We start from the raw sequence: 27,956 nt of genomic DNA, 5'->3' as shown, positions 1-27,956 counted from the left end.
GCTGCCGGGTGGGAGCTGGGCCGCGCAACGCGCATGCTCCAAGCGCGGCGCCCCTGACTCGGCGCTCGGCTCCGCTCGGGCATTTCCGCCTCTTTGTTTTAAACTCCGGTCGGGTTTTTTTCTCCGGCTCTTGGGGGGGACCCGGAGGGAGCGGCGCCCCCTCCCCTCCCGGCGCTGCCCCCGCGTGCGCCCCGCTCGTCCGCAGCCGAGACGGCAGGTCAGTGAGTCCGCGCCCCGCCCGGCCTGGCCCGCGGCGGCGCCCGCCGCTCAGGCCGCGGCCTCGGCCGTGTCCGGGCCCGGGAGGCTCCGAACCCCGGCCCGGCCCGCAGGCCCCCGGAGCCCGGACCCCAGGACCCGCCGCCGGGGAGGGCACCGCGGGACCAGCGAGCGCTGGGCTCGGGACAGTCGCCGAGAGCGTCCCCCGCGCGATGGGCATCGAGGAGGGTCCGCGACCAGCTCGGGCCACGGGAGTGCGGGACCTGGGACCGGGCCGACCCTGGGACGGGGCCGGACCAGGGCGGGCGGACCCTGGGAGGGGTCGCCTGGGAGGTCTGCACCTCGACCGGCCGTGGGAAGGTCAGGACTCGGGGTACACCCACTCGGAGGTCTGGGACCCCAGATCCAAAAGGCCGGGTCCCGGGACAGTCCTGTGAACCTGGGACCCGAGACAGCCCCTCCCCGAGGCCGGACCCCCGGACGGTCCCAGCAGGCAGGGCTTGAGCCATGTGACAGGCCCTGGGGGTGAACAGGGCCCCACAGGCCCTGAGGAGGTGGGGGTGCCGGGGCAGGACCATGAAGGCCGGGACCCTGATAACAGCTGGGCCTGGAGACAGGTCTGGCGCGGCCAGGACCCCCGACAAGGGGTGAGAAGTGCCCAGGCCCCACTATTGGGCCATCCGGGCTGCTGGGACCCAAGCCAGGCCCCCAGGAGTTGGGGCCCTGAGACAACACCCAGGGGTGCCCCGAGTCTCCCCAGCCCACTCAACTGGACCCCCGTGCTACGAAGGCCCTGGAGCATCAGGGACCCTGGTCACCTGGGCCCCACAGGTGCACTCCCCTCCCTGAGGCCCCGACATCCGAGCACTGGGCCGCCTGCCGACCTCTGACCTTCAGCGGGTGCTGCCTGCGGGGCCTCGGAGGCAGGGCTGGGGCCCATCCCCCTGGCACTGGGGATTCAAGAGGGGCTCCTGGTCCGCGCTGGCTCCCAGGCCATCACTGTGCCCACTCCCAGACCCAGAAAGCTGCCCCCTATTCTCCCAGCCCCTGCGCCTGGGCTGCTGGCCTTGCCTTGGCCCCGTGGTCAGTGCCTGGCACTTTCAGCTACTCCTGCCCTCTTCTCCCTCTGGTGGTGTCACCAAACTCACCCCATTCTCCTGGTCGTGGGGAGGCACCCGCCCCCCATCCTGAGTCTGGAGGTGTTTCCTGTGTCTAGGAGGTTCCGGAGCGGTTTGGGCCTCGACGTGTGTATGAGAGGGGGGAGGGCGGCGGGCAGGAAAGTTGGAGCAGGCCCGGGTGCATGTCGGGTGACGCGGGCACCTTCCCCACTTCAGGAAGGAGGCATGTACAGGACCTGGGAGGGGGCCTTTGCCTCCCGAAACCTGTAACTCAGGCCGTCTAGAACTTGCCTCTCTGCTCCCTGGATTCGCAAGCGGTGATGAAAAAGCAGGGTGCGCCGAATGCTGCTCCTTGCCTGGGAAGGGCTCCAGAATGTGTCCAGTAAGATGCGGGGGGGCAGGGGGGCTGGGAGCTTAAGAGAAGGGAAGGCCCCGCAGGCAGGGGCCTCGCCCAGCCCCGTGCCCAGCGCTGGCCGCCTGGCGCGAGGTCAGCAGGCGGCACTGGACTGAGGAGTGCGGGAAGGAGCAGCGAGAGCAGGAATACTTGTAGGAAGATCGGTTGCCTTGGGCGGGAGGTGAGATACAAACCTGACCCGGCCTCCTGGGCTCCCAGGAGAGGTACTGGAACTAGTCCGTTCAGTGTTTCACCTCGTGCCCAGCGTCACTTGGTTACTCAGGTGGTCACTTCGGTTTCCTAGGGCCAGGAGGTCCGGGTGAGAAGCGTCTATTTCCAGCTAGAACCACACGCCTTCCTCAGTGCTGACTCTGACTTCGCTTGATTTTCGCTGCGACGTTTTGGAAAAGGCTGCGATATTTTGTTGGGTTAGGCTCTTTACTTCCCCACTTTTGGATTTTTTCTTCTTTAATTTAAATTCTTTATTGTTTAAAGTATTGCATATGTCTCCTTCTTCCCCATTGACCTCTCCCTGGCTGCCCCCCCCCACACACACACACACTTTTGGGTTTTTAAAGATGTGATCGTGCCGGTGGCTGTATCATTTATATATTGCGTCCAGCAAATTACCCCGAAACTTGGTGCCTTGGGAGAGCAGCAGCTACCATCTCGGGTTCTGTGGGCCAGGGGTCTGGGTGCCGCTCAGCTGGGTCCCCAGCCCCGCCTCAGGCTGCAGCCAGGGCGCTGGTGGGAGCTCCACGGGGGCCGGGGGGGGTCTGCTTCCAGGCTCACTCACGAGAGGCCAGCTCCCTTCCACGTGGGGCTCCCTTCATGTGGGGCTCCCTTCACGTGGGGTTCCCCATCCGGCAGCTCAGAGGGAGCCAGCTGCAGAGCAAGAGGGAGCTAGAAGGAGGCCAGTCTCCATGACCTAATCTTGGCAGTGACATCCATCCCTTTTGCCATATTCTGTCTGTTAGAGGCACAGGGCCCAGCCCACACTTGAGGGAAGGAACTCCACAGGGTGTGAGGACGAGGAGGGGCTGGGGTCACTGGGGGACTAGGGGGGCTGGGGTCACGGGGACTAGGGGGGCTGGGGTCATGGGGGACTAGGGGGGCTGGGGTCACTGGGGGACTAGGGGGGCTGGGGTCACGGGGACTAGGGGGGCTGGGGTCACGGGGACTAGGGGGGCTGGGGTCACTGGGGGACTAGGGGGGCTGGGGTCATGGGGACTAGGGGTTTGGGGTCCCTGGGGGACTAGGGGGTGCTGGGGTCCCTGGGGGACTAAGGGGTGCTGGGGTCCCTGGGGGACTAGGGGGTGCTGGGGTCCCTGGGGGACTAGGGGGTGCTGGGGTCCCTGGGGGACTAGGGGGTGCTGGGGTCACTGGGGGACTAGGGCTGGGGTCACGGGGGACTAGGGGTCTGGGGTCCCTGGGGGACTAGGGGGTGCTGGGGTCCCTGGGGGACTAGGGGGTGCTGGGGTCCCTGGGGGACTAGGGGGGGCTGGGGTCACGGGGAGGAGGTGGAGCCTGCACTGGCCGGGTGTCAGCTAACACAGGGCCTGCACCTGAGAAGCACCCCAGGGAGATGGGCAGAGCTGCATGCAGAGGGTGTGCGAGGTGTGGCATCTTCAGGACCTGACGCTGGTGTGATAGGTGAGCTGCCGCGGAGGGAGGTGAACTCCAGGTGGGGAAGGAAGGTCTTTAGGAGCTTCCCTGGAGCGGAGCACAAGGCCGGCAGATTGAATCCTGGGCGTGTCCGTGGTCAGGTTCGTTGATCGCGTCAGGACAGCGGTACTCTCCGTTTCCAGATCGTTTCATTCCCACCAGTGGTTTTGCTCCAACAGCTGTAAACTGGCCTTTGCGAGGAGTTTCTGTGGGATGTGAGATCCCGAAACGCCTTGGGGGTTTGACCCTTGTAGGAAGCAGTGGTTCCAGAGCCCTGTGCAGGCCCGGCTCAGCCGCAGGGCTCCCGGCCCACAGGGCCTCCGGAAGACCTGTCGAGCCCCATCAGGGAGGCATCTGGTGAGGGGATGATCCCTTGGGGCCGTGTGATTTCGGTCATAGAGCAAGGTTCGTTGTTGGTCTCTACTTTTACTCTTCAGTCTACTGAAGGGCTGGGTTGGCTATTTCATTTGGAGCTTTGTGTGGCTAATGGTCGGAATAGGGTTTGAAGTTGAAAATGCAGCTTCTTCTGCGGCTGAAGTACCTCCTCTCTGGTTTGCTGTGGGTGTTGGGGACCGGCCCTCGGTCGCCGTGCTTCAGGGGATGGAGCCGGTCTCCTTCGGTCCAACAGCTGATGGGTCGTTCGCCATGGAGTCTGCCTTTCCTGCCGGCGCGCGCTGCTCCCCGCGGAGCTGACGGGGCCAGGGGACAGCGCGGAGAAGGCGTCTCGCGTGGCGCGGGCTACCGCCTCAGACGCAGGTTCAGGGCTGTCCGCTGAGTGAAGCGCAGCTTTCCCTGATGGGAACGAAAACTCACCAGAAAACGGGCTCTAAAAGCCGAGGGGGAGGCTGGCGGGATTGGAGGAGGGCGGGCGCCTGGTGTATAAGGTGAGTCCAGGGCTGGAGGGTAAGTGGGGTTTTTTGCAAACGTATCAATATTTGTTGGACTTTGCTACATTGACAGCAGATTCCAGATGTTTACAGGAAGTGCGCGAGCAGCAGGCAGCTGCCTGAGGCCTCCCTGCCCGCTCTGGCGGGTGTGCGGGTCCTGCCAGCTGCTCCGGGGGATTCTCAGCAGGACCTGCCTGTCCTGGTGGAGCTGTTCACTGCTCCTTGGTGACTTCCTTCCCTGCCCCGATCCGACGGCGTCCTGACCCCTGAGCCCGCGGGCTGGCCCCGCTCGCCCGCCTTCCCGCCCGCCCACAGGAGACCCGCACAGCCGGTGCCACGTGCGGGCAAGAAGCCTTCCCTCTTCTGGGATGTCAAGTCATGTACCTTACTTTTCTTTCTTCCTTTTTCTCTTTCTTTCTTTCTTTCTTTTAAATACATTTTTATTGATTTCAGAGAGAAGGAGAGGAGAGAGGGATAGAAACATCAACGATGAGAGATGAGAGAGAATAATCGATCGGCTGCCTCCTGCACACCCCGCTTTGGGGATAGGCCTGCAGCCGCACGTGCCCTGACGTATTCGAACCGTGACCTCCTGGTTTACAGGTCGATGCGCAACCACTGAGCCACGCCAACTGGGCTCATCTTACTCTTCTACCCGTGTTTTATTTGGGGGGGAAACACAGTGGAGAAAAACTGCAAGAGTTATACAGGGAGCATCTTCTCCCTCCCTCCCCCCCGCCCCCGTCCCCCCGCCCTCCCGCCAGGTCCAGTCATTGGTTGGTTGTCTTGCCACATTCGCTTCATGTCTTTCTCAGACTCACTTATTGTTGGATCGTGAGAGGGGCTGCGGCTGACCGTGCATTCGCGAGGGGATTCAGGCAGCAGGGCCAGGAATGGGGTCTCCTCCGATCTGCGGGGCCGTCCTCACACGCGGGGCTAGCCTGCTCACCTCCAAATCTCCCGGTGTCTCGAGAGCGTCTTTGGCGGCGATTCTCTCTTCCCTGACACCGGCAGGCTCCCAGCGTGGCCCGGGCCGTGCCCCTTCCTGTCTTTCCGTGTCAGGCTCCCACTGCCCCCGCGTCATCGCTGGCAGACCGCCTGTCGGGTCTCTGGTCTTCACTGGGGTGCTGTCCGCTGCGCTCTGCACTGGGGAGTGCGGGAGAGGCAGGTGCTTCGTGCTGTGCTGTCGGGTCATGCCGTCTGTCCGCGTGGGTATCACTTGGGCTGCGCTGCTGCCACACCTGTCAGCCCCCGATTTCCAGGGCCTTGGGGTGGGAGGAGCCTGCCGGGGAGCAAAGGCTGTCAGGACAGCCCTGGAGTCCCGCACGGGAGCCCAGAGCCGGGCCTTTGTCTGGTGACCGACTTACACTGTGTCTCGCTAGAGGCCGAACCCCTGGCCCTCGGGCCGTTCAGCGCAGGAGCGTCAGGGGCCACCCCACCTTTTTCAGGGGCACACCCAGTCCCACCCGGCGGCTTCGATGCTTTCAGCTGCCTCTGTTCCCACTGAGTGGGTAGAAAGCGTTTGAAGTTGTTCACGGGAACATGACTTTTGCTGTCGAATAAAGTAACTGCCTTTCCTTGCACAGAGATGGGCCTGGCAGGAGGCAGTTAATTTTCCCGGGCTTTTCATCCAGGCGCCTGGCGAGGCCACAGCGATCAGATGGGACCTCTCAGTCCGCCCGGCTGGCCTAAGGCAGTGCCCCAGGCTTCCCGGGTCTGAGGTCCGAGATCCTGGTTCTGGGCGAGGACCCCTCTCGCTGTGCTCACTGATCCCGACACGGGACCCGCCGTGCATCTCAGCCTAAGCGCCCCACATTGGGCCGGTGCAGCGCGTACGAGGGTTAGCGGCCTGTCTCTCGTCTCTGCCTGGGAGGCTCATCGCCAAGGGGACGTTTTGCAGAGCTGGTGGCCACTGTTTTCCGTGCTCGGGAAACTGGCTCTTCCTTTTGCTAGGAGCTGCCCTGCTTCTAGAAACTGTTGTCTTCGTTTTCTGTGGCCGCAAAACGAATTGCCACACACCGGGTGGCTTAAAAGGGCCCCCACTCACTTGCCACAGGTCTGGGCGGCACAGTGGGGCTGGCTCGGGCCACAGAGGCGGAAATGGCGCGCCAGCCGGGGGTGGCTCTGGTCTCGGGCCCTGTCCCTCTCCCTGCGCACTGGCTGGAGCGGGCGCCCTCAGCTCCCAGGGCCCAGTCCTGTGCCCGGGCCGTGGCAGCTGACATGGCACTGCTTTCTGCCCAGCCAGCAGGGCCCCTCGCTCTGACGGCCCCTCTCACCAGCCAGAGAGAACTCTGCTCCCAAAGGCCTGCCACGGGGTCAGGCCACCGGACTCTGCCTTTTTTTTTTTTTTTTTTTAATGTATTTTTATTGATTTAGGAGAGGGAGATAGAAACATCATTGATCAGTTACCTCCTGCACGCCCCCTACTGGGGATCAAGCACACAACCCAGGCACGTGCCCTGACCGGGATTTGAACCGTGACCTCCTGGTTCATAGGTCAGTGCCCAACCATTGAGCCATGCCAGCCGGGCCACTTTTTATTTTTGTTTCTGTTAATCCTCACCTGAGGATATTTTTCCATTGATTTTTAGCGAGAGTGGAAGGGGGGGGGCGGAGAGAGAAACATTCATGTGAGAGAGACACATTGATTGGTTGCCTCTTGCATGTGCCCCAACCCTGGACAAGGATCAAGCCTGCAACCAAGGTGCATGCCCTCAACCGGAATTAAGCTGTGACCCTTCAGTCCATGGGCAAGTGATGTACCTACTGAGCCACACCGGCCAGGGCTATTCTTAATTCTCTACGTTTTTAAAAAACTCAGGAATGGAGCCCTGGCCAGTGGTTCACTGGTTAGAGCACCAGCCAGTGCACCCAGTTCGATTCAAGGGTGTGTACCTGGCCCCCGTTGGGGTCCCTGCAGAAGGCAACCAATCAGTGTGTCTCACTCCCATCGATGTCTCCCTCTCTCTCTCTCTCTCTCCCTCCCTCTCTCCGCCCCCCCTCTCAAAATATCGGGGAGAGATCCTTCAGTGAGGATTAACAACAACAACAATTGGGATGAATTTCGACAGGTGATTTTTGTGTGTATTGGGAGAGCTTATCATTTTTCTCCGTTTGGTCACAAATTACATGTGTTTCTTATATTCACTCCTGTACTGGGATCAGCCTGGCTCGTCCAGCAGGACCTGCTGTCCCGATGGGGCGCGGCGCTCGGCTCTGTTGGCCGCGGGCTCGGTCTGCGATCCCGCCAGCCTGGCCGGTGTGTGTGCTACGCCTCCCAAGACGAGGTGGGAATTACCGCCTGAGACGGGGTCGGGAGAGCCGCTTGCAAGTAGCTACCGAATTCTCTGGGTTTCTGTGTTTACAGCCTCGACCAGGAACGTATGGGTTTTATACAAATTGGCAACTTTACTGGCACAGACTTGTCCGTACTCTTCGGCTGTTGCTCACGTGTCCCGGTTTTCAGTGAAGCCTCTCGGGCACCCCGCCCCGCCCACTCTGACTCACCTGCTGGCCGCCTTCGACCTTACCTGCCCACCGCCGTTACCTTCACTGCCTCTTCCCCGTGAAGGCGCGGCCCAGGCGCCTGTTCTTGTCTGCCGCTGGCAGAGGCCGGCACTGTGACGGCGTAGGGAGCCACAGCCACGCCACCCGTGCTGGGCAGGGGGATGTGCCGGCACAGCCTTGTGCAAGGGCCCCCAGGCCTGCGTCTCCCTCCTGCCTCCCTCCCCTCTGCCTTTTTCTGTGAAACGTAATTGAGCCTCAAAGAGTAGTTAATAAAAGATGCGTTATGGGAAAGCTTGGCGTGCGGATGCTGGCGCGGGATGTGATGTGGACAGCGGGCTGGCGTTTCTCTGGCCCGGGCTTCGAGGCTGGGTTTGCCCTGTTGTTAAGCCCCACGCGCTCAGTGGCGTTAGGGCTGTGACTTCTGTACCTGGTCCCCCCAGAGCCTCGGGCCACTGAGCCTCCCGGGGCCTCTCCCTGGTCCCAAATACACGCTGTGCTGTGGGTGTCTCTAGTCCATCTCCCACAGAGCCCACATCCTCGTCCCCGCTGTGCCCCAGACCCAGCCCGGAGCTGCGGGAGGGGCCCCTGGTGCATGTCCCTGGGCGGGTGGCCCCGAGAGACACCCTGCTCATCACACACAAGTTAAACAGCAGCCAGCCATAGCCCGTCCCTCCCGGAGGCCCAGCCTGCCACCAGGTGCCCCTGTAATGCTTCTCCTCCCCGGAGCTCTCACAGACCCTCCTCCTGCCTCCTGGGGCCCTGCCCCGCGGCCCCCACAGTCCCCGCACCCCCCCCACCCCAGCCGCACCTGGCCTCGGTGACACCACAGCCAGAGACCTCTGTGTCCCTCTGGTCGACCCTGGCCCTTCACTGTCATTAATTCTTGCTTTCCTTTTGGTTCTAAGCAAGGAAGGGAACCGAGGTGTGGGGGCCATTGCACAGTGTGGGGGGCACAGTGTGGGGGGCACAATGGGGGCCATTGCACAGTGTGGGGGGCACAATGGGGGCCATTGCACAGTGTGGGGGGGCACAGTGTGGAGGGGCACAGTGGGGGGTAGTGTGGGGACCATTGCACAGTGTGGGGGGCACAGTGTGGGGACCATTGCACAGTGTGGGGGGCACAGTGTGGGGGGCACAATGGGGGCCATTGCACAGTGTGGGGGGCAGTGTGGGGCACATTGGGGGGTATTGCACAGTGTGGAGGGGCACAGTGGGGGGCAGTGGGGGGCCATTGCACAGTGTGGGGGGCACAGTGGGGGGTCAGGCCGGCAGCACCGTGACACCTGCTCTCTGTCTCCACAGGCCCCAGCATGTAGCGGAGGGCCCCGGCCGCCCATCCAGGTGAGAGCAGCGCACGCGGAGGGGCTGTGGGGACCTGGAGCCACAGAAAGGCGGCGCCTTGGGGCTCCTGAGACAGCTGAGAGCTCCGGGGCGGCCGACTGTGCATGGGACCACATGTTCCCCGGCGAGTGCGGCGGGCTCGTCCGCTGTTGGCTACGGACTCCGAACGGCCCAGCAGAACTCGGTGCAGGAGTGCGTCACCCAGGCGTGACTGAGCCGGGCTGTTTCTGTGCAGAAAATGGAAAAGGCGCAGAGGACCGAAGGAAGGCGCAGGGGTGAAGACGCGGAGTGCGGAGCGCGGCAGCCGGGGCGTCTCAGCGGCACAGCCGAGGCCTGAGCGCCCATGCAGAGGGAGCGGCGGACCCAGGCGTCTAGAGGAGGTAATCGTGGGGCGCCCACAGGGGTGACGTCATGGGGCGGTGCTCACGGGGTGATGTCATGGGGCACTCACAGGGGTGACGTCATGGGGCGGCGCTCACGGGGGTGACGTCATGGGGCGGTGCTCACGGGGTGATGTCATGGGGCACTCACAGGGGTGACGTCATGGGGCGGCGCTCACGGGGGTGACGTCATGGGGCACTCACAGGGGTGACGTCATGGGGCGGCGCTCACGGGGATGGCGTCATGGGGCGGCGCTCCAGGACTGAGGGTTGCTCCCCACTGAGGCTTCCTGCCTCTGCCCTGGACAGCACCTGTGAGAGGCGCCGCGAGGTGGGCGCATGGAGTGGGCACAAAACTGCAGCCTCGAGCTGCTGCCCCTGGTCCAGGTGGACAGGCCCCTCCGGTGTCGGTGCCCAGTGCACAGGGTGCTCAGGGCCACCTCTGCCGACTGGTGGTGACAGGCGTCAGGACAGGCGGTCCTGTCTCAGATGCGGAGGTCAGTGGGCACAGGGCCTCCTCTCCAGCCGGGCAGGCGGCCCTTAGGCGGCGCTGCACCCAGGCCCCTGTCCCTCTGGCCTTTTAGGACCTGGTGGTGTAGAAAGTGACCTCACTCCCTCAGGCTCTCAGCGGGAGTCCCGTCGCGGGCACTGTGTCCCCGGGCGATGTCGGAGGCACACCCGCCATCCTCCTGGTCCCCCTGGGCCGCCTGGCACTCAGTAGGTGATGTCTGTGGGGCTCCCTGCCCTGAGCCCCACTCTCCTTGGTGGCTGCTCGGTGGGGCAGGACTGTGCCTTTAGACGGGAAGGGGGCCTGGCCCTGGCCCAGGTGGGGTGCAGCCTCTGCCCTCTGCACACTGAGGCTCCTGGAGGGACGTCCTCTGACTTCCTTCCTCTGGACCCTGAGCCTTGATGACATGCACCGGAACGTTCCAGATATTCATTAATGTGCCTTTTCTCTTGCAGAAGCCAAAGATGTTGACCAGAAAGATTAAACTCTGGGACATAAACGCCCACATCACCTGCCGTCTGTGCAGCGGGTACCTCATCGACGCGACCACCGTGACCGAGTGTCTGCACACGTGTATGTGAGAGTGTTCTAGAGCCTGGCCTCTGACAGCATGTGCATGTACACTGTCTGACCACGTGCACACGTGCGTGTGAAAACGTCTAGAACGTGGCCTCTGATGATTACTAGTCAGCTGTTCTTTGATACTTTGGCTTTTTTTTTTTTTTTAATATATTTTATTGATTTTTTACAGAGAGGAAGGGAGAGAGATAGAGAGTTAGAAACATCGATGAGAGAGAAACATCGATCAGCTGCCTCCTGCACATCTCCCACTGGGGATGTGCCCGCAACCCAGGTACATGCCCTTGACCGGAATCGAACCCCGGACCCTTCAGTCCGCAGGCCGACGCTCTATCCACTGAGCCAAACCGGTCTCGGCGGCTTTTTTTTTTAAACAAAAGTTTTAGCTCAAGTACAAGGCAGGACCCAGAAGCAGGAATAAAAACGATCTTGAGGATACATTAGGAAAAACACTTTCAAAATAAAAATACTGTGGGTGTTTCCATAGAGACACCATTTCAGGACGCTCGGCCTGGGAAATGCTGTGATTTGATTGAACAGACAACTGTCACGGGGACTTTACTCCTGACGGGCAGAAGCGCTTGTTTTCTTAAACGTTTCCACGGAGGGCTCGCTGGCCCCGCCTGATGCGGTCGAATGGAGGGCTCTTGGGTGTTTTTAAGCACAGCCTCACCGGCCAGCAGACGGCATGGTTCCCTGGAGATGCAGTTTCAGGCCGTGGCAGGCAGGATCTCAAACCACAACGAACCCTGTAATACCTGCACATACACTTTCTCTAACTTTTTAAATTGACTTTAGAGTGAGGAAGGGGGAGAGAGACCTCGTGTGAGACAGAAACATCAATCGCTTGCCTCCCATATGCTCCCCGACCAGCACATGCCCTTGGCCAGGAATCGAACCCGCAGCCTCTTGGTGCACGGAGGACGCGCCAACTGAGCCACCCGGCCGGGCCTGTAACTTTTTCATCCTGTGTTTTCCACTTGAGAAAGTAAAATATTTTCCAATCTTAAGAGTTTTTCGCCAAAACCGGTTTGGCTCAGTGGATAGAGCGTCGGCCTGCGGACTGAGGGGTCCCGGGTTCGATTCCGGTCAAGGGCATGTACCTGGGTTGCGGGCACATCTCCAGTAGGAGATGTGCAGGAGGCGGCTGATCGATGTTTCTCTCTCATCGATGTTTCTAACTCTCTATCTCTCTCCCTTCCTCTCTGTAAAAAATCAATAAAATATATTAAAAAAAAAAAAGAGTTTTTCATTTAAAGTGAGCTGTATTTGTAGATAATGGGGGTATAATTTATGTTGTTTTTACTGAATTTCTGATGCACAAAGGAAGTCCTGTGAACTCTCAGGCCAGCATAGCACTAGACCACTAGCCCGAGTGAGACCGAGCCCAGCGCTTTCCCCGCTCTGGCCTCTGCTGCTCCTCGCCTCCTCAGGAGGCAGCAGGGGTGTGGCTGACAGCGCCGGATTTGGGGGGGCAGGGGAGGGCGGCGGGGCCTGGGCGGCCCAGGTAATTCTGCCTCTGCCCGCAGTCTGCCGGAGCTGCCTGGTCAAGTACCTGGAGGAGAACAACACCTGTCCCACCTGCAGGATCGTCATCCACCAGAGCCACCCGCTGCAGTACATCGGGTGAGCGCCCCGGTGGGCCAGCTGGGGTCACGGGACTTCCGGGCTGCCCTCCACGGGACTGAGGAGTCCAGCAGGCATGAACTCGGGCCGCGGGGGGCCTTGCCCAGAGGGAACTTGGGCCACGGGATGCCTTTCTGAGGGGAACTCGGGCCACAGGAGGCCTTGCCTAGAGGGAACTCGGGCCACGGGAGGGGACTCGGGCCACGGGAGGCCTTGGAGAGAAGTGTGAGAGGCGAGGCGATCCTGTTGGCTAACCCGTGCTGCTCTCCCTGCAGGCATGACAGGACCATGCAGGACATCGTGTACAAGCTGGTGCCAGGCCTGCAGGAAGGTGCGTGTGGGGCACCCGCTCCCGCCCCCGGGTGCCTCTCCCCACAGTGGGGGGGCAGGGCGGGGCTGGACATGAGGCCCCTCCTTCTGGCAGAACCGCCATCTGTCCCTGCTCTGAACTCACTGGCATCTCCCGCTGGTCTCCTCCGTAGTCTGTCCCTCGTCTGCACCCTCAGCCCGGAAGCCCTGGTGTGGGCGTCGTGCGGCCAGCGCTGTCTGGGCTGTGGGGGCACAGCTGGCATGGGTGCCAGTCAGTGTAACTGTACTTACAGAATTAAAAAGAAACGCTCTGTACTACACCCATCCTGAAAGTGGGAGTGGCCGTTCTTTCAAAAGTTCTGCGTAGCCCTGGCTGGTTTTGCTCAGTGGATAGAGCCTCAGCCTGTGGACTGAAGGGTCCCGGGTTCGATTCCGGTCAAGGGCACAGGCCTGGGTTGTGGGCTCGATCCCCAGTGGGGGGTGTGTAGGAGGCAGCTGATCCATGATTCTCACTTATCATTGATGTTTCTATCTCTCCCTTTTTCTTCCTCTCTGAAATCAATAAAAATAAGTTTAAAAAAAAAAAGTTCTGCGCAGTACTCAAGGCTGAGACTGTCCCCACCTTTGTCGGGGTGGGGGCGAGCTCCGTTCCACACGGGCAGCAGGCGGGCGCTACCTGCTGGCGAGACTCGGGTGCCCTCCACGTGAGGCTGGTAGGGCGTCCGGAGAGGCTGATAGTTTAAGATTCAGCTCCTGCCTTAGGCCGCTAGACGGCGTCTGGGCTTTATCCTGTAACTCGGGTGTTCAAGCCTTCCTGTCCCGCATGCGTCCGTGCGGGACTGAAACGTCCTCACGCGTGTGGGCGGGAGCAGCGTTAGTCCTGGAACCGGCAAAGTCACTGGAGAGGGTTGTAGACGTGCAGCCGTGGCGGGATCCGTCACGCCTGGGACCCGTGTCCGTCCTTGCTGGGCCACTCGGGGGCCCTGGGAACCCCAGCTCAAGGTTGCTCTCCTTCCTGCAGCTTCCAACTTTGTAATCGTCTGTGCTCTTTGTGTGATATTTGTGAATAGAACATTCCCATAACTCGTGGCCTGCTCAAGGTTAAAGGTTGTTACTGATCTTTCATAGCGGAAATGAGAAAACAGAGGGAATTCTACCACAAACTGGGCATGGAGGTGCCTGGAGACATCAAGGGGGAGACTGGTTCTGCGAAGCAGCACTCGGACCCCCATCGGAATGGTAAGCGACGGATGGCTGTCAGGCTGTTCCTGAGAGCTCCCGTCCCTGTCCCTGTCCTCATCCCCCGCCCCCCGTCCCCTATACCCTGTCCTCATCCCCCGCCCCCCGTCCCCTATACCCTGTCCTCATCCCCTGTCCCCTGTCCCCTGTCCCCTTTACCCTGTCCTCATCCCCTGCCCCCTGTCCCCTTTACCCTGTCCTCATCCCCTGCCCCCTGTCCCCTGTCCCCTATACCCTGTCCTCATCCCCTGCCCCCCGTCCCCTATACCCTGTCCTCATCCCCCGCCCCCCGTCCCCTATACCCTGTCCTCATCCCCTGTCCCCTGTCCCCTGTCCCCTTTACCCTGTCCTCATCCCCTGTCCCCTGTCCCCTGTCCCCTTTACCCTGTCCTCATCCCCTGCCCCCTGTCCCCTTTACCCTGTCCTCATCCCCTGCCCCCTGTCCCCTGTCCCCTATACCCTGTCCTCATCCCCTGCCCCCCGTCCCCTATACCCTGTCCTCATCCCCCGCCCCCCGTCCCCTATACCCTGTCCTCATCCCCTGTCCCCTGTCCCCTGTCCCCTTTACCCTGTCCTCATCCCCTGCCCCCTGTCCCCTTTACCCTGTCCTCATCCCCTGTCCCCTGTCCCCTATACCCTGTCCTCATCCCCTGCCCCCTGTCCCCTATACCCTGTCCTCATCCCCTGCCCCCTGTCCCCTGTCCCCTATACCCTGTCCTCATCCCCTGCCCCCTGTCCCCTATACCCTGTCCTCATCCCCTGCCCCCTGTCCCCTATACCCTGTCCTCATCCCCTGTCCCCTGTCCCCTGTCCCCTTTACCCTGTCCTCATCCCCTGCCCCCTGTCCCCTTTACCCTGTCCTCATCCCCTGTCCCCTGTCCCCTTTACCCTGTCCTCATCCCCTGTCCCCTGTCCCCTATACCCTGTCCTCATCCCCTGTCCCCTGTCCCCTATACCCTGTCCTCATCCCCTGCCCCCTGTCCCCTATACCCTGTCCTCATCCCCTGTCCCCTGTCCCCTGTCCCCTTTACCCTGTCCTCATCCCCTGCCCCCTGTCCCCTTTACCCTGTCCTCATCCCCTGTCCCCTGTCCCCTTTACCCTGTCCTCATCCCCTGTCCCCTGTCCCCTATACCCTGTCCTCATCCCCTGTCCCCTGTCCCCTTTACCCTGTCCTCATCCCCTGTCCCCTGTCCCCTATACCCTGTCCTCATCCCCTGTCCCCTGTCCCCTATACCCTGTCCTCATCCCCTGTCCCCTGTCCCCTATACCCTGTCCTCATCCCCTGCCCCCTGTCCCCTATACCCTGTCCTCATCCCCTGCCCCCTGTCCCCTGTCCCCTATACCCTGTCCTCATCCCCTGCCCCCTGTCCCCTATACCCTGTCCTCATCCCCTGCCCCCTGTCCCCTGTCCCCTATACCCTGTCCTCATCCCCTGTCCCCTGTCCCCTATACCCTGTCCTCATCCCCTGCCCCCTGTCCCCTGTCCCCTATACCCTGTCCTCATCCCCTGTCCCCTGTCCCCTATACCCTGTCCTCATCCCCTGCCCCCTGTTCTCTGTCCCCTATACCCTGTCCCCATCCCCTGTCCCCTGTCCCCTATACCCTGTCCTCATCCCCTGCCCCCTGTCCCCTGTCCCCTATACCCTGTCCTCATCCCCTGCCCCCTGCCCCCTGTCCCCTATACCCTGTCCTCATCCCCTGCCCCCTGTTCTCTGTCCCCTATACCCTTTCCCCATCCCCTGTCCCCTGTCCCCTATACCCTGTCCTCATCCCCTGCCCCCTGTCCCCTGTCCCCTATACCCTGTCCTCATCCCCTGTCCCCTGTCCCCTATACCCTGTCCTCATCCCCTGCCCCCTGTTCTCTGTCCCCTATACCCTGTCCCCATCCCCTGTCCCCTGTCCCCTATACCCTGTCCTCATCCCCTGCCCCCTGTCCCCTGTCCCCTATACCCTGTCCTCATCCCCTGCCCCCTGTTCTCTGTCCCCTTTACCCTGTCCTCATCCCCTGTCCCCTGTCCCCTATACCCTGTCCTCATCCCCTGCCCCCTGTCCCCTGTCCCCTTTACCCTGTCCTCATCCCCTGTCCCCTGTCCCCTATACCCTGTCCTCATCCCCTGCCCCCTGTCCCCTGTCCCCTATACCCTGTCCTCATCCCCTGCCCCCTGTTCTCTGTCCCCTATACCCTGTCCTCATCCCCTGCCCCCTGTCCCCTATACCCTGTCCTCATCCCCTGCCCCCTGTCCCCTGTCCCCTATACCCTGTCCTCATCCCCTGCCCCCTGTCCCCTGTCCCCTATACCCTGTCCTCATCCCCTGCCCCCTGTTCTCTGTCCCCTTTACCCTGTCCTCATCCCCTGTCCCCTGTCCCCTATACCCTGTCCTCATCCCCTGTCCCCTGTCCCCTATACCCTGTCCTCATCCCCTGCCCCCTGTTCTCTGTCCCCTATACCCTGTCCTCATCCCCTGCCCCCTGTCCCCTATACCCTGTCCTCATCCCCTGCCCCCTGCCCCCTGTCCCCTATACCCTGTCCTCATCCCCTGCCCCCTGCCCCCTGTCCCCTATACCCTGTCCTCATCCCCTGCCCCCTGTCCCCTGTCCCCTTTACCCTGTCCTCATCCCCTGTCCCCTATACCCTGTCCTCATCCCCTGCCCCCTGTCCCCTGTCCCCTATACCCTGTCCTCATCCCCTGCCCCCTGTTCTCTGTCCCCTTTACCCTGTCCTCATCCCCTGTCCCCTGTTCTCTGTCCCCTTTACCCTGTCCTCATCCCCTGTCCCCTGTCCCCTATACCCTGTCCTCATCCCCTGCCCCCTGTCCCCTTTACCCTGTCCTCATCCCCTGCCCCCTGTCCCCTATACCCTGTCCTCATCCCCTGCCCCCTGTCCCCTTTACCCTGTCCTCATCCCCTGCCCCCTGTCCCCTATACCCTGTCCTCATCCCCTGCCCCCTGTCCCCTTTACCCTGTCCCCATCCTCCGTCCCCATCCCCCATCCCCTGTCCTCATCCCCTGCCCCCTATACCCTGTCCTCATCCCCTGCCCCCTGTCCCCTGTCCCCTATACCCTGTCCTCATCCCCTGCCCCCTGTTCTCTGTCCCCTTTACCCTGTCCTCATCCCCTGTCCCCTGTTCTCTGTCCCCTTTACCCTGTCCTCATCCCCTGCCCCCTGTCCCCTTTACCCTGTCCTCATCCCCTGCCCCCTGTCCCCTATACCCTGTCCTCATCCCCTGCCCCCTGTCCCCTTTACCCTGTCCTCATCCCCTGCCCCCTGTCCCCTTTACCCTGTCCCCATCCTCCGTCCCCATCCCCCATCCCCTGTCCTCATCCCCTGCCCCCTGTCCCCTATATCCTGCCCCCATCCTCCGTCCCCATCCCCTGCCCCCTGTCCCCTTTACCCTGTCCCCATCCTCCGTCCCCATCCCCTGTTCCAATCCCCTTGTCCCCGCCTGCCTCCTCTCAACCCCAAGCAGTCTGTGGTGCAGAGTGATAACCTTCGTGAAAGTCAGTGACTGGTAGCCCTGGGGGCATGGCCAGTGGCTCCCGGCGCTCCCTGCGTTTGGGGAGTTTTGCTGTAGACGGCAAAGTGGCATGTGGCTTCCATGTAAAGTTAACGGCATGTAAATCTGCACATCGAGTAACAAATGAAAGAAATCTCTGATGCTCTGACGTTTTCCTGTGGACCACACCGTCCCTGGGAGCCTGAGGCCTCCTGTGCTTTTGTAACCGTCAGGGGACGGGCGGGCTGCCGTCACCTCCGCCCACCCTGCTGGCGCCGCTGGGCCCTGGGAGGCGGGGAACGTGCCGGGACCGGCAGTCTGTCCGCGTGGCAGCCAGGGGCGTCTTCATTTCAAAGTGGCGAGGAGTCGGCCGGCGCGGCTCAGTGGCTGAGCGTCGACCTGTGAACCAGGAGGTCACTGCTCAATTCCTGGTCGGGGCACAGGCCCAGGTTGCAGGCTCGACCCCCAGTGGGGGGCGTGCAGGAGGCAGCCGATCCATGATTCTCTCACATCATTGATGTTTCTCTCTCTCCCTCTCCCTTCCTCTCTGAAATCAATGAAAATCTATTTTTAACCCTTTGTGCGCCATAAGCATCTATAGACGCGATTAAATTCAAAATACCGGGGCATGTGGGGATGGTTTCCGTTTTGGACGCGTGGCAGTTATCTGGTTAAATAAATGGTTCTGAGCTGTGCCGTGCAGGGCGCCGTGCAGAATGGAGGTGGGGGTGTTAAGAATTGAGCAGCAGCGGGTGGCCGAGCCTGTGGCCCCTTTCACCTCCCGTGCGCCTGTGCCCCTCCCTCCGCTGCCTCGGGCCCTGCCTGAGGAGCACGCGCTCACACACTTGTCCCCCGCCTCTGGCGTGTGCTTTATGGTGCAAATTCTTACTACTCTGTTTTTTAGTGTGTTTTTAAAATTATATGTAATTTAAAAATTTTTTAAATATATTTTACTGATTTCAGAAAGGAAGGGAGAGAGAGAGACAGAAACATCAGTGATGAGAGAGAATTACTGATTGGCTGCCTCCTGCACACCCCACACTGGGGATCGAGCCCACAACCGGGTGTGTGTCCTGACGGGGATGGAACTGTGACCTCCTGGGTCACAGGTTGATTGGTGCTCAGTCCCCAGCCCCACCAGCCGCGCCTACACCGGCTTCTATAGCGTTTCAGGTGTACAGCAGTGACCGGCTCCGCATTTTGGGTTTAATAACAAACACAGTGTATTCTCTTCTGCTAAAAGGTGAAACCAAAGCAGACGAGAGCTCCCACACAGAGGCTGCGGAAGAGAAGCAGGAGGAGGACAGCGACTACCACCGGAGCGACGAGCAGGTCGGTGCCTTTGCGTCCCTGTGCCCTGCGTTCCCTAAGGCCCCCCTCCCTAAGGCCACCCCCCGCTCCCTAAGGCCCCCCCTTCTCTAAGGCCCCCCCTCCCTAAGGCCCCCCCTTCTCTAAGGCCCCCCCTCCCTAAGGCCCCCGCTCCCTAAGGCCACCCCCCCCCCTCCCTAAGGCCCCCCTCCCTAAGGCCCCCGCTCCCTAAGGCCCCCCCTTCTCTAAGGCCCCCCCTCCCTAAGGCCCCCGCTCCCTAAGGCCACCCCCGCTCCCAAAGGCCCCCGCTCCCTAAGGCCCCCGCTCCCTAAGGCCCCCCCTTCTCTAAGGCCCCCCCTCCCTAAGGCCCCCGCTCCCTAAGGCCACCCCCGCTCCCAAAGGCCCCCGCTCCCTAAGGCCCCCGCTCCCTAAGGCCCCCCCTTCTCTAAGGCCCCCTCTTCCCTAAGGCCCCCGCTCCCTAAGGCCACCCCCTGCTCCCTAAGGCCCCCCCTTCTCTAAGGCCCCCTCTTCCCTAAGGCCCCCCTTCTCTAAGGCCCCCTCTTCCCTAAGGCCCCCGCTCCTTAAGGCCACCCCCGCTCCCTAAGGCCCCCCCTTCTCTAAGTCCCCCCCTCCCTAAGGCCCCCGCTCCCTAAGGCCACCCCCCCGCTCCCTAAGGCCGCCCTCCCTAAGGCCCCCGCTCCCTAAGGCCCCCGCTCCCTAAGGCCCCCCCTTCTCTAAGGCCCCCCCTCCCTAAGGCCCCCGCTCCCTAAGGCCACCCCCCGCTCCCTAAGGCCCCCCCTTCTCTAAGGCCCCCTCTTCCCTAAGGCCCCCGCTCCCTAAGGCCACCCCCCGCTCCCTAAGGCCCCCCCTTCTCTAAGGCCCCCTCTTCCCTAAGGCCCCCCCTTCTCTAAGGCCCCCTCTTCCCTAAGGCCCCCGCTCCCTAAGGCCACCCCCCGCTCCCTAAGGCCCCCCCTTCTCTAAGGCCCCCTCTTCCCTAAGGCCCCCCCTTCTCTAAGGCCCCCCCTCCCTAAGGCCCCCGCTCCCTAAGGCCACCCCCCCGCTCCCTAAGGCCACCCCCGCTCCCTAAGGCCCCCCCTCCCTAAGGCCCCCCCTTCTCTAAGGCCCCCTCTTCCCTAAGGCCACTCGCTCCCTAAGGCCCCCCTCCCTAAGGCCCCCGCTCCCAAAGGCCCCCCCTCCCTAAGGCCCCCCTCCCTAAGGCCACCCCCCGCTCCCTAAGGCCCCCCTTCTCTAAGGCCCCCTCTTCCCTAAGGCCACTCGCTCCCTAAGGCCCCCGCTCCCTAAGGCCACCCCCCCACTCCCTAAGACCCCCCCTCCCTAAGGCCCCCCTCCCTAAGGCCCCCGCTCCCTAAGGCCACCCCCCCACTCCCTAAGGCCCCCCTCCCTAAGGTGCTGGGGTCCAACCCCAGCAGGTCCAGGGGTTCCCAAAGGTGTGGATGGAGTCGGCGAAGACTATCCACTGTCTTCCTACGGTGGAGTCCTATCCGTCCCAAGTGCGGGGCGCTTACCTAGGGGTCCCTGTTTGGGCGCCAGATGCCGGGGTCCAACCCCAGCAGGTCCAAGGGTCCCCAAAGGTGTGGACGGAGTTGGTGAAGAAAGAATTAAACAGAGACAGCGTTAGTTGATCAGCAGCCTAGCCAGGATCTCTAGCCAAGTTCTGGTCAGGATCTCCAGCCAGGTTCTGTGTCCATGTTCTCTTGCCATGTTCTATCCAGGTTCTGTAGCCAGGTTCTGTCTCTAGGTTCTTCAGCCAGGTTCTCTCGCTAGGTTCTGTCTGCAGGTTCAGTGGCCAGTTTCTGTCCAGGATCTTTTGCCATGTTCTCTCCAGTGAAGTTCTTCTGTCTCTAGGTTCTGTGTAGGTTCTGTGTCTAGGTTCTGTCTCCTGTTGTCTTGTTACATCTGTATTTATACCAGTTGATTCCAATCCTATCAATCTCTATTCCAAAGGTGAGGGCGTTTCTTATCTCCATTCCAGGGAGAAAAGATTATGTAGTTTAAGCATGATTGTTCGTAGTTAAAGGGATTAATTACCCGCCTGGCACTTAGTTGAGGGGTTTTATTCCCTCCCTAACTTCAGGGGAAAATCCCTACCTGGGGATTCAACCTTTCTCGGAGAGGTGACCTTGGTTAAAACACAGTGCCGAGAAGGTGAGCAAACATATTAAGAACAGTATGCCATATATGCCAGGTCCCTTGAAACAGCAAGGATGGACCGGCTCCTGGCACTAAGGCCCCCCCCCCCGCTCCCTAAGGCCCCCCCTCCCTAAGGCCACCTGCTCCCTAAGGCCGCCCCCCCACCCCACACCCCGCTCCCTAAGGCCCCCACTCCCTAAGGCCCCCGCTCCCTAAGGCCGCCTCCCTAAGGCCACAGAGCCCGGCACTCCCGTGGGACTTGCTCTCATTTAAAACAGAGAAAGGCCATGAGGGAAAGAAAATAGAAACACTAAATGTTCATGCAGTTTCTTAGTTTTTCCTGCTACCTCCTTACTTTATTTTTATTTCTTTTTTAATTGTCAAAGTAAATATTCTCGCTGTTAAACATTTTAAATATAAAAGGGTAGGCATTTTCCCTGCACATAGTTCACAAGAGAAACCCAGTGGCAGTAAAAGGTAATTTAAAGGGTAACGTGGAGGCATCTGTTCGCGTCATTCTCTGCGGCATCAGACTGAACAGGAGATTCTGAGGGAGGAAGTGAGGGATCCCGTGTCCTGGCGACTCGGCAGCTGACAGCCATCACACTGTCCTCAGGCAGGACGTGCCTGCTGTGAGCTGTCCCTCAGCCACAGAGACAGAAACGAGACGTGGGAGACCGACACGCACGGCCTCAGACCGCCGTCCGCGCGACCTGAGCGTGTCACCTCTTCAGTCCTTTCTGTTGGGTCCCTGGTAATTCTAGGCGTGTACGTATTTCTTTAGTTCGTTGGTGAATCCTTCCACCCGAGTGTGAGGGGGATGGGCCACTTTCTGTGGCAGCTGAGGGAGAATGTGGCCGAGCACTGGAGTCTCGGGTGGGCTGTCTCAGGGGCCCGCGTGGTGCCTGGCTCCTCTCACCCACACGTCCTCCTGCTGATGGTCGGGAGGGACCTCGTGAACCGCAGGCTGCCCCCAGCTCCTGCTCCTGAAATGGCCAACAGGACACCGCTCCCCACACGACAGGTGCTGCAGAGCGGGGCCTGTCGGCCGTGGGCCTGTCCCGCCAGCAGGGAGCTCGGCACAGCCTGTGGGCAGACGGGCTCGGGTGTCCTGCGCAGCCGCTTCCGGCGCTCCCGGGACCAGGCAGCCACAGGGAGCAGAGCGCTCGGTTCGCCTTGCAGTCCGAGCGTCAGGCAGAGCCGGCAGCGCCAGAGCATCTCCCAACCGGCAAGCACCCCGTGGGTTTCACGATCGTGTGTGTGGAGGAGGTTTTTAAAATTCCTTCCTGTGGTGTGGGGTCTGTTTGGTTTCTGATTTCGAGAAAGTCAGCCTTCTTAGCTGTTAGGGGGCTCGCAGAGCGCCGGCGCCCCGAGGCGAGCCGCCCAGCCCTGCCCTCTCTCCCGAAGGTGAGCATCTGCCTGGAGTGCAACAGCAGCAAGCTGCGCGGCCTGAAGCGCAAGTGGATCCGCTGCTCCGCCCAGGCCACCGTGCTGCACCTGAAGAAGTTCATCGCCAAGAAGCTCAACCTCTCGTCCTTCAACGAGGTAGCCCTTCCTCCTGCCGGCGGGACGCCTGAGCTGTGTGTTGGGTGGTTTTTTACAACTTTCTTTGGAGAGTTTAAATTAGAAAAAAAATGTTTGTTTTGCCTGTGCCCAGAGTGTCCCAGGAAGCAGTGAGGCGGGATGGTCCAGAGACCGTGAATGGGGGGAGAGGGGGTGGTGAGAGAGCTGGTTCATATGTGTTGCAGGTTTAATTTCACCAACGGACAGACGGATGGATGGACGGGCGGTGGGTGAGATGACTGGGTGGGGAGGCAGGTAGATAAAATACTGTCCAGTCGTCATAAATGCCGAGAATAAAACAAAGGCTGGTGACCCGTGGGGCTCAGTGGTGGGCTGGCAGCACACAGCTGGGGCGTCACAGGCCCTTCTGCAGGGCAGCGCTAATGCCAGGATGCACCTTGTCCGCAGGAGCCAGCTGTGCGTGCAGAGGCGCAAGGAAAGGGCTTTGAGGGCCTTAAGCACGGGGTCCGTGATTTGAGCTATGGTTTTAAAATGGTCCCCAAGCTGTGAGAAAAATGGATTGTCGGGGTACAGAAATGGAAGCCAGGGCGGCCAGCTGGGGGGTCTCACAGGATGGTCAGGAGAGAGGGACCGGGTGGTGAGAAGTGACGGACTGGAGGTACGTCGTAGAGAGAGCAGTGGGGTGGCCCTGACCCAGCTGTGGCCACAGCCTAACCCCGAACCTGTGAATGGAACCTTTTTGGGGAAAAGGCCTTTTCGGGGGTAAGTAAGGGTCTTGAGGTGAAGTAGCCCTCACGCCGATTACACGTGTCCTCACAAGGGGAGGCAGCGGAACCGGAGCCACAGAAGGTGGTGTGAGGACAGAGCGGGGAGGCGGACACAAGCCAGGACACCGGGGCCCCAGGAGCTGGACAGGCAGGAAGGACCCCCCCTCCCGCACCCCGAGCCTGGGAGGAACTCTGCCTGCCGGCACGTCTGAGAGCGTGACCTTCGGCTGTGGAAGCCGCCAGTTGCCATAGAAAATGAAGCGAAATTTTGGGACCAGAAGTGGGGTGATGCTGAACAAATCCCCCAAAATGTGGGTGTGGCTTTGGAGTCGGGTGAAAGAGACGAGAAGACTGTTGAGAAACAACTTTAGAAGCCGTGAAGGTCACCTTGAAGAGACTTGTAGGCGTGCGGCCCTTACAGGTGATTCTGATGACGGCCCAGGAGAAGCGAGGCGGCTTCGTAGAGGTAGATGTCACCGGAAACGGGTGTGGAAGAACTTCTGGTGCGGCAGTCAGGCTCCGTAGCAAACATTCAGGGGAGTTAAAAACCCACGTCCACAGAGACCTGCGCATGGATGTTTGCAGCAGCGTTACTCTAATCGCCCCAAACTGGAGGCAGCCACGGCGCCCTCACCAGGTGGGGGATAAACACACCGTGTCCATCCAGACCCCGGACACCCTTCTGCCCGAAAAGGAAATGAGCGATCGAGCCAGGGCAGCTCGGAGGAACCGTCCATGCTGTGCCTCTGTGCAGAGGCCAGTGCGAAAGGCTGCCCACTGTGACCCCACCCCACGGCGTCCTGGTCACCAGGGGGCGGCTGAGCAGACGGAGCGAGGGTTCCAGGTTCTCCGTGAGACTGTGTGGCGGGCACTTTGTGCAAACCACAGGGAGTCAGCACAGGGCGACCCTCGTGGACTCTGGGTGGTGGTGACGGCGTCTCCCTTCCAGGGGTGCTGGGGGGGCGACGGGGCACGTGGGACGTGTCTGGACCATCTGCTCAGTTTTGCTGTGAACCTAAAAGGCTCTAAAAATCTTTTTAAACAAAGAAAGTAACAACAGGGAGTCCATTACCTTTTCCCATGAGGTGGAAGGGACAAGCTTGGCCAGGAGGTGGACGAGGGCGGGGGGGGGGGGGGGGGCTGTCCGGGGGGTGTGGCCAAGCTTCACGCTTCCTCCCGCTGGCTGGGTCGGCGAGGCCCCGGTGCTGAGCGCCTGGCCCCGCTGACCCGGTGTCTTTCCCGCCAGCTGGACATCCTATGCAACGAGGAGATCCTGGGCAAGGACCACACGCTCAAGTTCGTGGTCGTCACGCGGTGGAGGTTCAAGGTGAGGCCTGATGTGTTTGATTTTTAGAATCTGCTACGACGTCAGCACTTCCTGTGCACATTCTTCCATCCTCACCCGAGGAGCTGTTCACCGATGTCTTTAGAGAGAGAAACACGGTCAGTTGCCTCCCGTATGCACGCGACGGGACTGACCCACAGCCTCTCAGTGCACAGACGACGCTCCGGCCCGGGAGCCGGGGCAGGGCGGCTCCTCTTCATCTGAGAGTTTAGAGAGAAGGGTTCAGGCGCAGGAGCCGTGACGCGCAGCCCAACTGCCTCCCGTGCCCCTCCTGGCGGCATGAGGGGGCTGCCACTGCTGGGGCGCCCCCAGCCTTCCCTGGGCTCTTTGCGAAGGTGGGAGCAGGTGGGCGGCGCCCTGTCCTCTGGGGAGGGGCCCTCAGAGGTCTGAGACGGGGCCAGGAGCCCGCACCCTCCGCTCGCCCTCCCTCCCCTGGGCGCCCGCGCGCCGCTCTGGTCCAGCTGAGTGTGCGTGGCCCCGCGGCCTGTCTTACAGAAGGCGCCCCTCCTGCTGCACTACAGACCCAAGATGGACCTGCTGTGACGTGCAGACGGCCCGGGCACGGAGCACGGGCGCGGACCCGAGGCCCGGGACCAGACTTCTGCACAGAGAGTATTTATCCCTTTTGTATGAGAGTTCACGCTCGGCAAGACACTACCAGCAGCTCGGTGACAGGTGGCCACACACTTCACAGGCTCACGCGGCCGCCGCCCTCGCCACCCTCGGCCTCACGGACCCCGGCCCCCAGGTCTCCAAAATCTCGGTCGTTTCCGTTTAGTTTACGAGTTAGGGTTCGTGACAAAAACACGTGTGCTCACGGGGTCCTCACTAAGCTGTTGAAAACGCGCTTTCGTGGTGGACGATGACTTTATGTGGCCTGTAGCTCCCGGACGATCGACAAGAATTCACTTTAAGAGCAAAACAAAAGAGGCTGCCACTCAGTGCGGTGCCCGCGGCGTGCGGTGTCCCTGTCGTGGCCCGAGGGAGCCCCTGTGCGTCCACCGGCCCCGGGCTGACCCGCACGCACAGCCATCTCGGTAAAGTCGCTTTGATCACTCAACGCGGCACCATCGTCAGAGCACGCTCCCTCCTGCTGCGAGGGAGCTGGTGGCCGCAGGGAGTCCCAGGCCCATCGTCCCGCTGCAGGGGTGCCCGCCTCCTCTCTGCCGGTCCCGGTGGTTCTCACCGAGCACCAGGGCCGGCGAGAGGACAGCACCCCAAACCCAGCCCCAGGGACACTCGCTTTCTCACCCAAACGTTCATATTTTTGTGGAATTAGAGAAAAAACATGCGACAGCACACAAACGTGTTTCTTTTAAGGTAGTCCCTTGGAAGGCGTGAAGGCGAGCTCGGGGAGAAAGGGCCGTTCCTGTGGTCACTCCTGCGTCCCCGGCCCTCCCACCCCTGAGGCCTGTGGGCCCGCCCTACGCCCACCCTGCCTCTGTGCTGGGTTTACCCATGAAGTCCTCACTTTAGGGACAGAACTTTCTCAGATTGGCTCCAGACCTGTGGGCTCGTGGGCTGCTTCCTGTTGCACGTACACAAGGGTCAGAGGCAGCTACTGATGAGCCATCAGCGTAGAGAAAAACCTTCAAATTAATTCAGTCCAAGCAATTTTAATGTAAGGCCTTTAAAACCACCCAAACGCGTTAGGGATTGGTCGAATCGCTGTTTCAGCCGTGACCCCGTCCTGTTCATCCCCGCGGTTCTCCGTTGCTCTCCGAGGCCTGGCGAGTGGATGTGTGTGAGCAACTCTGACCTGTCTACCTCAAAACGCACATTGCCGCTGGCGCATCTGTCGGACCCCGGACCCCAGTGCGGTCTCCGGGCCTAGGGGGTGGGGGTTCCCGTGGGTGAAGAGGGGTGAACAGCGTGAGCGTCACCTTCGAAAACATGGTTCCCGCTCAGACCGGGCCGACGGTGTCTGCAGCCGCCCGGTGCACATCGTGACCTGTAGCTCTCGGTGCGACCACTTGAATTTGCTATGGTGCTAAGCTGATACCTTGAGATACGCCGAGAGGGGCCGGGGGCCGGCGGGTCCACACCGCTGGCTCGGCCGCTCTTCTGGCCGCGGGACCTGGGGAGCCCCAGCAGCAGCAGAGCCTATTTTTCTACGATTTCCTCGTGAGACTGTTCACGCAGACGGCGGGACCTGCCTGGCTGGACCGCAGCCCGTGGACTCGGCTGGGGAGGCTGATGCACTTTCTCCTGCGTGAGAGTCGGGTCGGGGGGCAGGCCGCGGGGTTTCCCAGCGGAGTCCCCGAGCGTCTCCCTCCCGTGGGCGCGGCTGGGACGCCGCTCGGCGCCTGCACCCTCAGCAGCCGTGGGACTCACCGTGCGGTTTTCACGAAAACAGAAAATTCAGATAGAATATATAACGTGGAATTTAAGGTTTGGGGGGTTGGAAGAGAAAACTTAACTTTATAAAATTATTTATTCTATTTTAAGCGTTCTATCCTATTTTCCCATCAGCCATCTGGTTCGTGCCGCTTTGTTTACAGGCATATAAGGTGAAAGGGATGTTCTGCAAGCTTCTTCCTTTCTTTGGGGCGTCGCCCTGTGTTTCCGTTTGTCGGGTGAGGAGCGTTGTTATGCGTTTATGCTTTTGTGCAATAGGCTCCACGCGTGCTGCCCGACAGCGACGGGACGGGGACGTACGTGGATTCCCAACCTGCACACGGAGCTACTTGGGTTTCCTTTTTCGTTGTTGTGACGAGAATGCTGTTCTTGGGATGACGCACAGCCTGTCAGCAACATTACCAACAGGTGCCCGCAGGCAGGCAGGCGCGTGTGTGGGGCCTCGCACCGGACCCCGCGTGCTCAGGCCCTGGCACACCACCCCCACGCCCGGCGGCCCAGATGTGGGGTGCAGTCCCAGGCCCCGAGCCCTCGGGCGTCCGTTAGGAGTCCTTACCACCGGCTGGTGCCTCAGCGCACGGCTGTGCCGCTGATGCGAAGTGTCGTCGGGTTCTATGTTGTAGGAGCCGCCGGCGGGTTTCTGTGATGTGTGTCACTGTTGGATGTGCCCTCAAAACGGGAAATCACGCCAGTGCAGACAACAGTCCGTTTCTCATTCCTCAGGAGCCCGTGTGCACCCCCCACGTCACCTGTGCCCTTAGCCCATAAAGTGTGTGTCTGCCTCGGTTCGCAGCGCACGGGGGGCACTGGGATGCGCAGATGAGAAAGGGCTCAGGCTGCACTTCCCGCGAGGCGCCTGTGGGCAGGGAGGGCCCCGCCCCCACATCAGGGGTCCCCACGGCTTGTTGGGTGTAAGAACCACGTGTTCCCAGTCGGTGCGGGTTCGGGCGGAGCCTGCCATCTGCAGCGACAAGGCTGCCATGGGTTATGGGATGGCAATGCAGATGCATATTTTTGTTTAATTTGAAAGTTTACATTTTTATGCTTTGTGTTGGTGTGTAACTTTTGTACTATTGGTGGCTAGTTTTGTCTAAAATCTTTTTTGGAATATTGCTTAAATGTTTTGATTTTATGACGGTGAAGCTTGTATTCAGTGTTTTGCCAATTAATATTATATGCTTGTAATAAAAGCAAAGGAAACAACGGTCTCTCTCAGGCTGGGAGCTTGTCATCGACAAT

At 61.0% G+C, this 27,956-nt stretch overlaps 1 protein-coding gene across 1 annotated transcript; it reads left to right on the top strand.

Annotated features, from left to right (window-relative positions):
• The first annotated feature begins 13 nt into the window (after positions 1-13).
• Positions 14-27,920, top strand: PCGF3 (polycomb group ring finger 3). The gene is made up of 11 exons (XM_059677932.1): positions 14-217; positions 9,090-9,128; positions 9,364-9,508; positions 10,472-10,589; positions 12,125-12,221; positions 12,497-12,552; positions 13,659-13,769; positions 18,508-18,596; positions 22,131-22,268; positions 24,261-24,341; positions 24,855-27,920. Exons 4-11 carry the CDS (start codon positions 10,481-10,483, stop codon positions 24,900-24,902), a joined length of 729 nt encoding a protein of 242 aa, XP_059533915.1. The 5' UTR covers positions 14-217; positions 9,090-9,128; positions 9,364-9,508; positions 10,472-10,480; the 3' UTR covers positions 24,903-27,920.
• The last annotated feature ends 36 nt before the right edge of the window (positions 27,921-27,956 follow it).

The sequence above is a fragment of the Myotis daubentonii genome, chromosome 1 (assembly GCF_963259705.1).
Source record: "Myotis daubentonii chromosome 1, mMyoDau2.1, whole genome shotgun sequence".
Lineage (NCBI taxonomy): Eukaryota > Metazoa > Chordata > Mammalia > Chiroptera > Vespertilionidae > Myotis > Myotis daubentonii.
The sequence above is the reverse complement of the archived record's forward strand: the minus strand, read 5'-3'. Positions and strand labels throughout refer to the sequence as shown.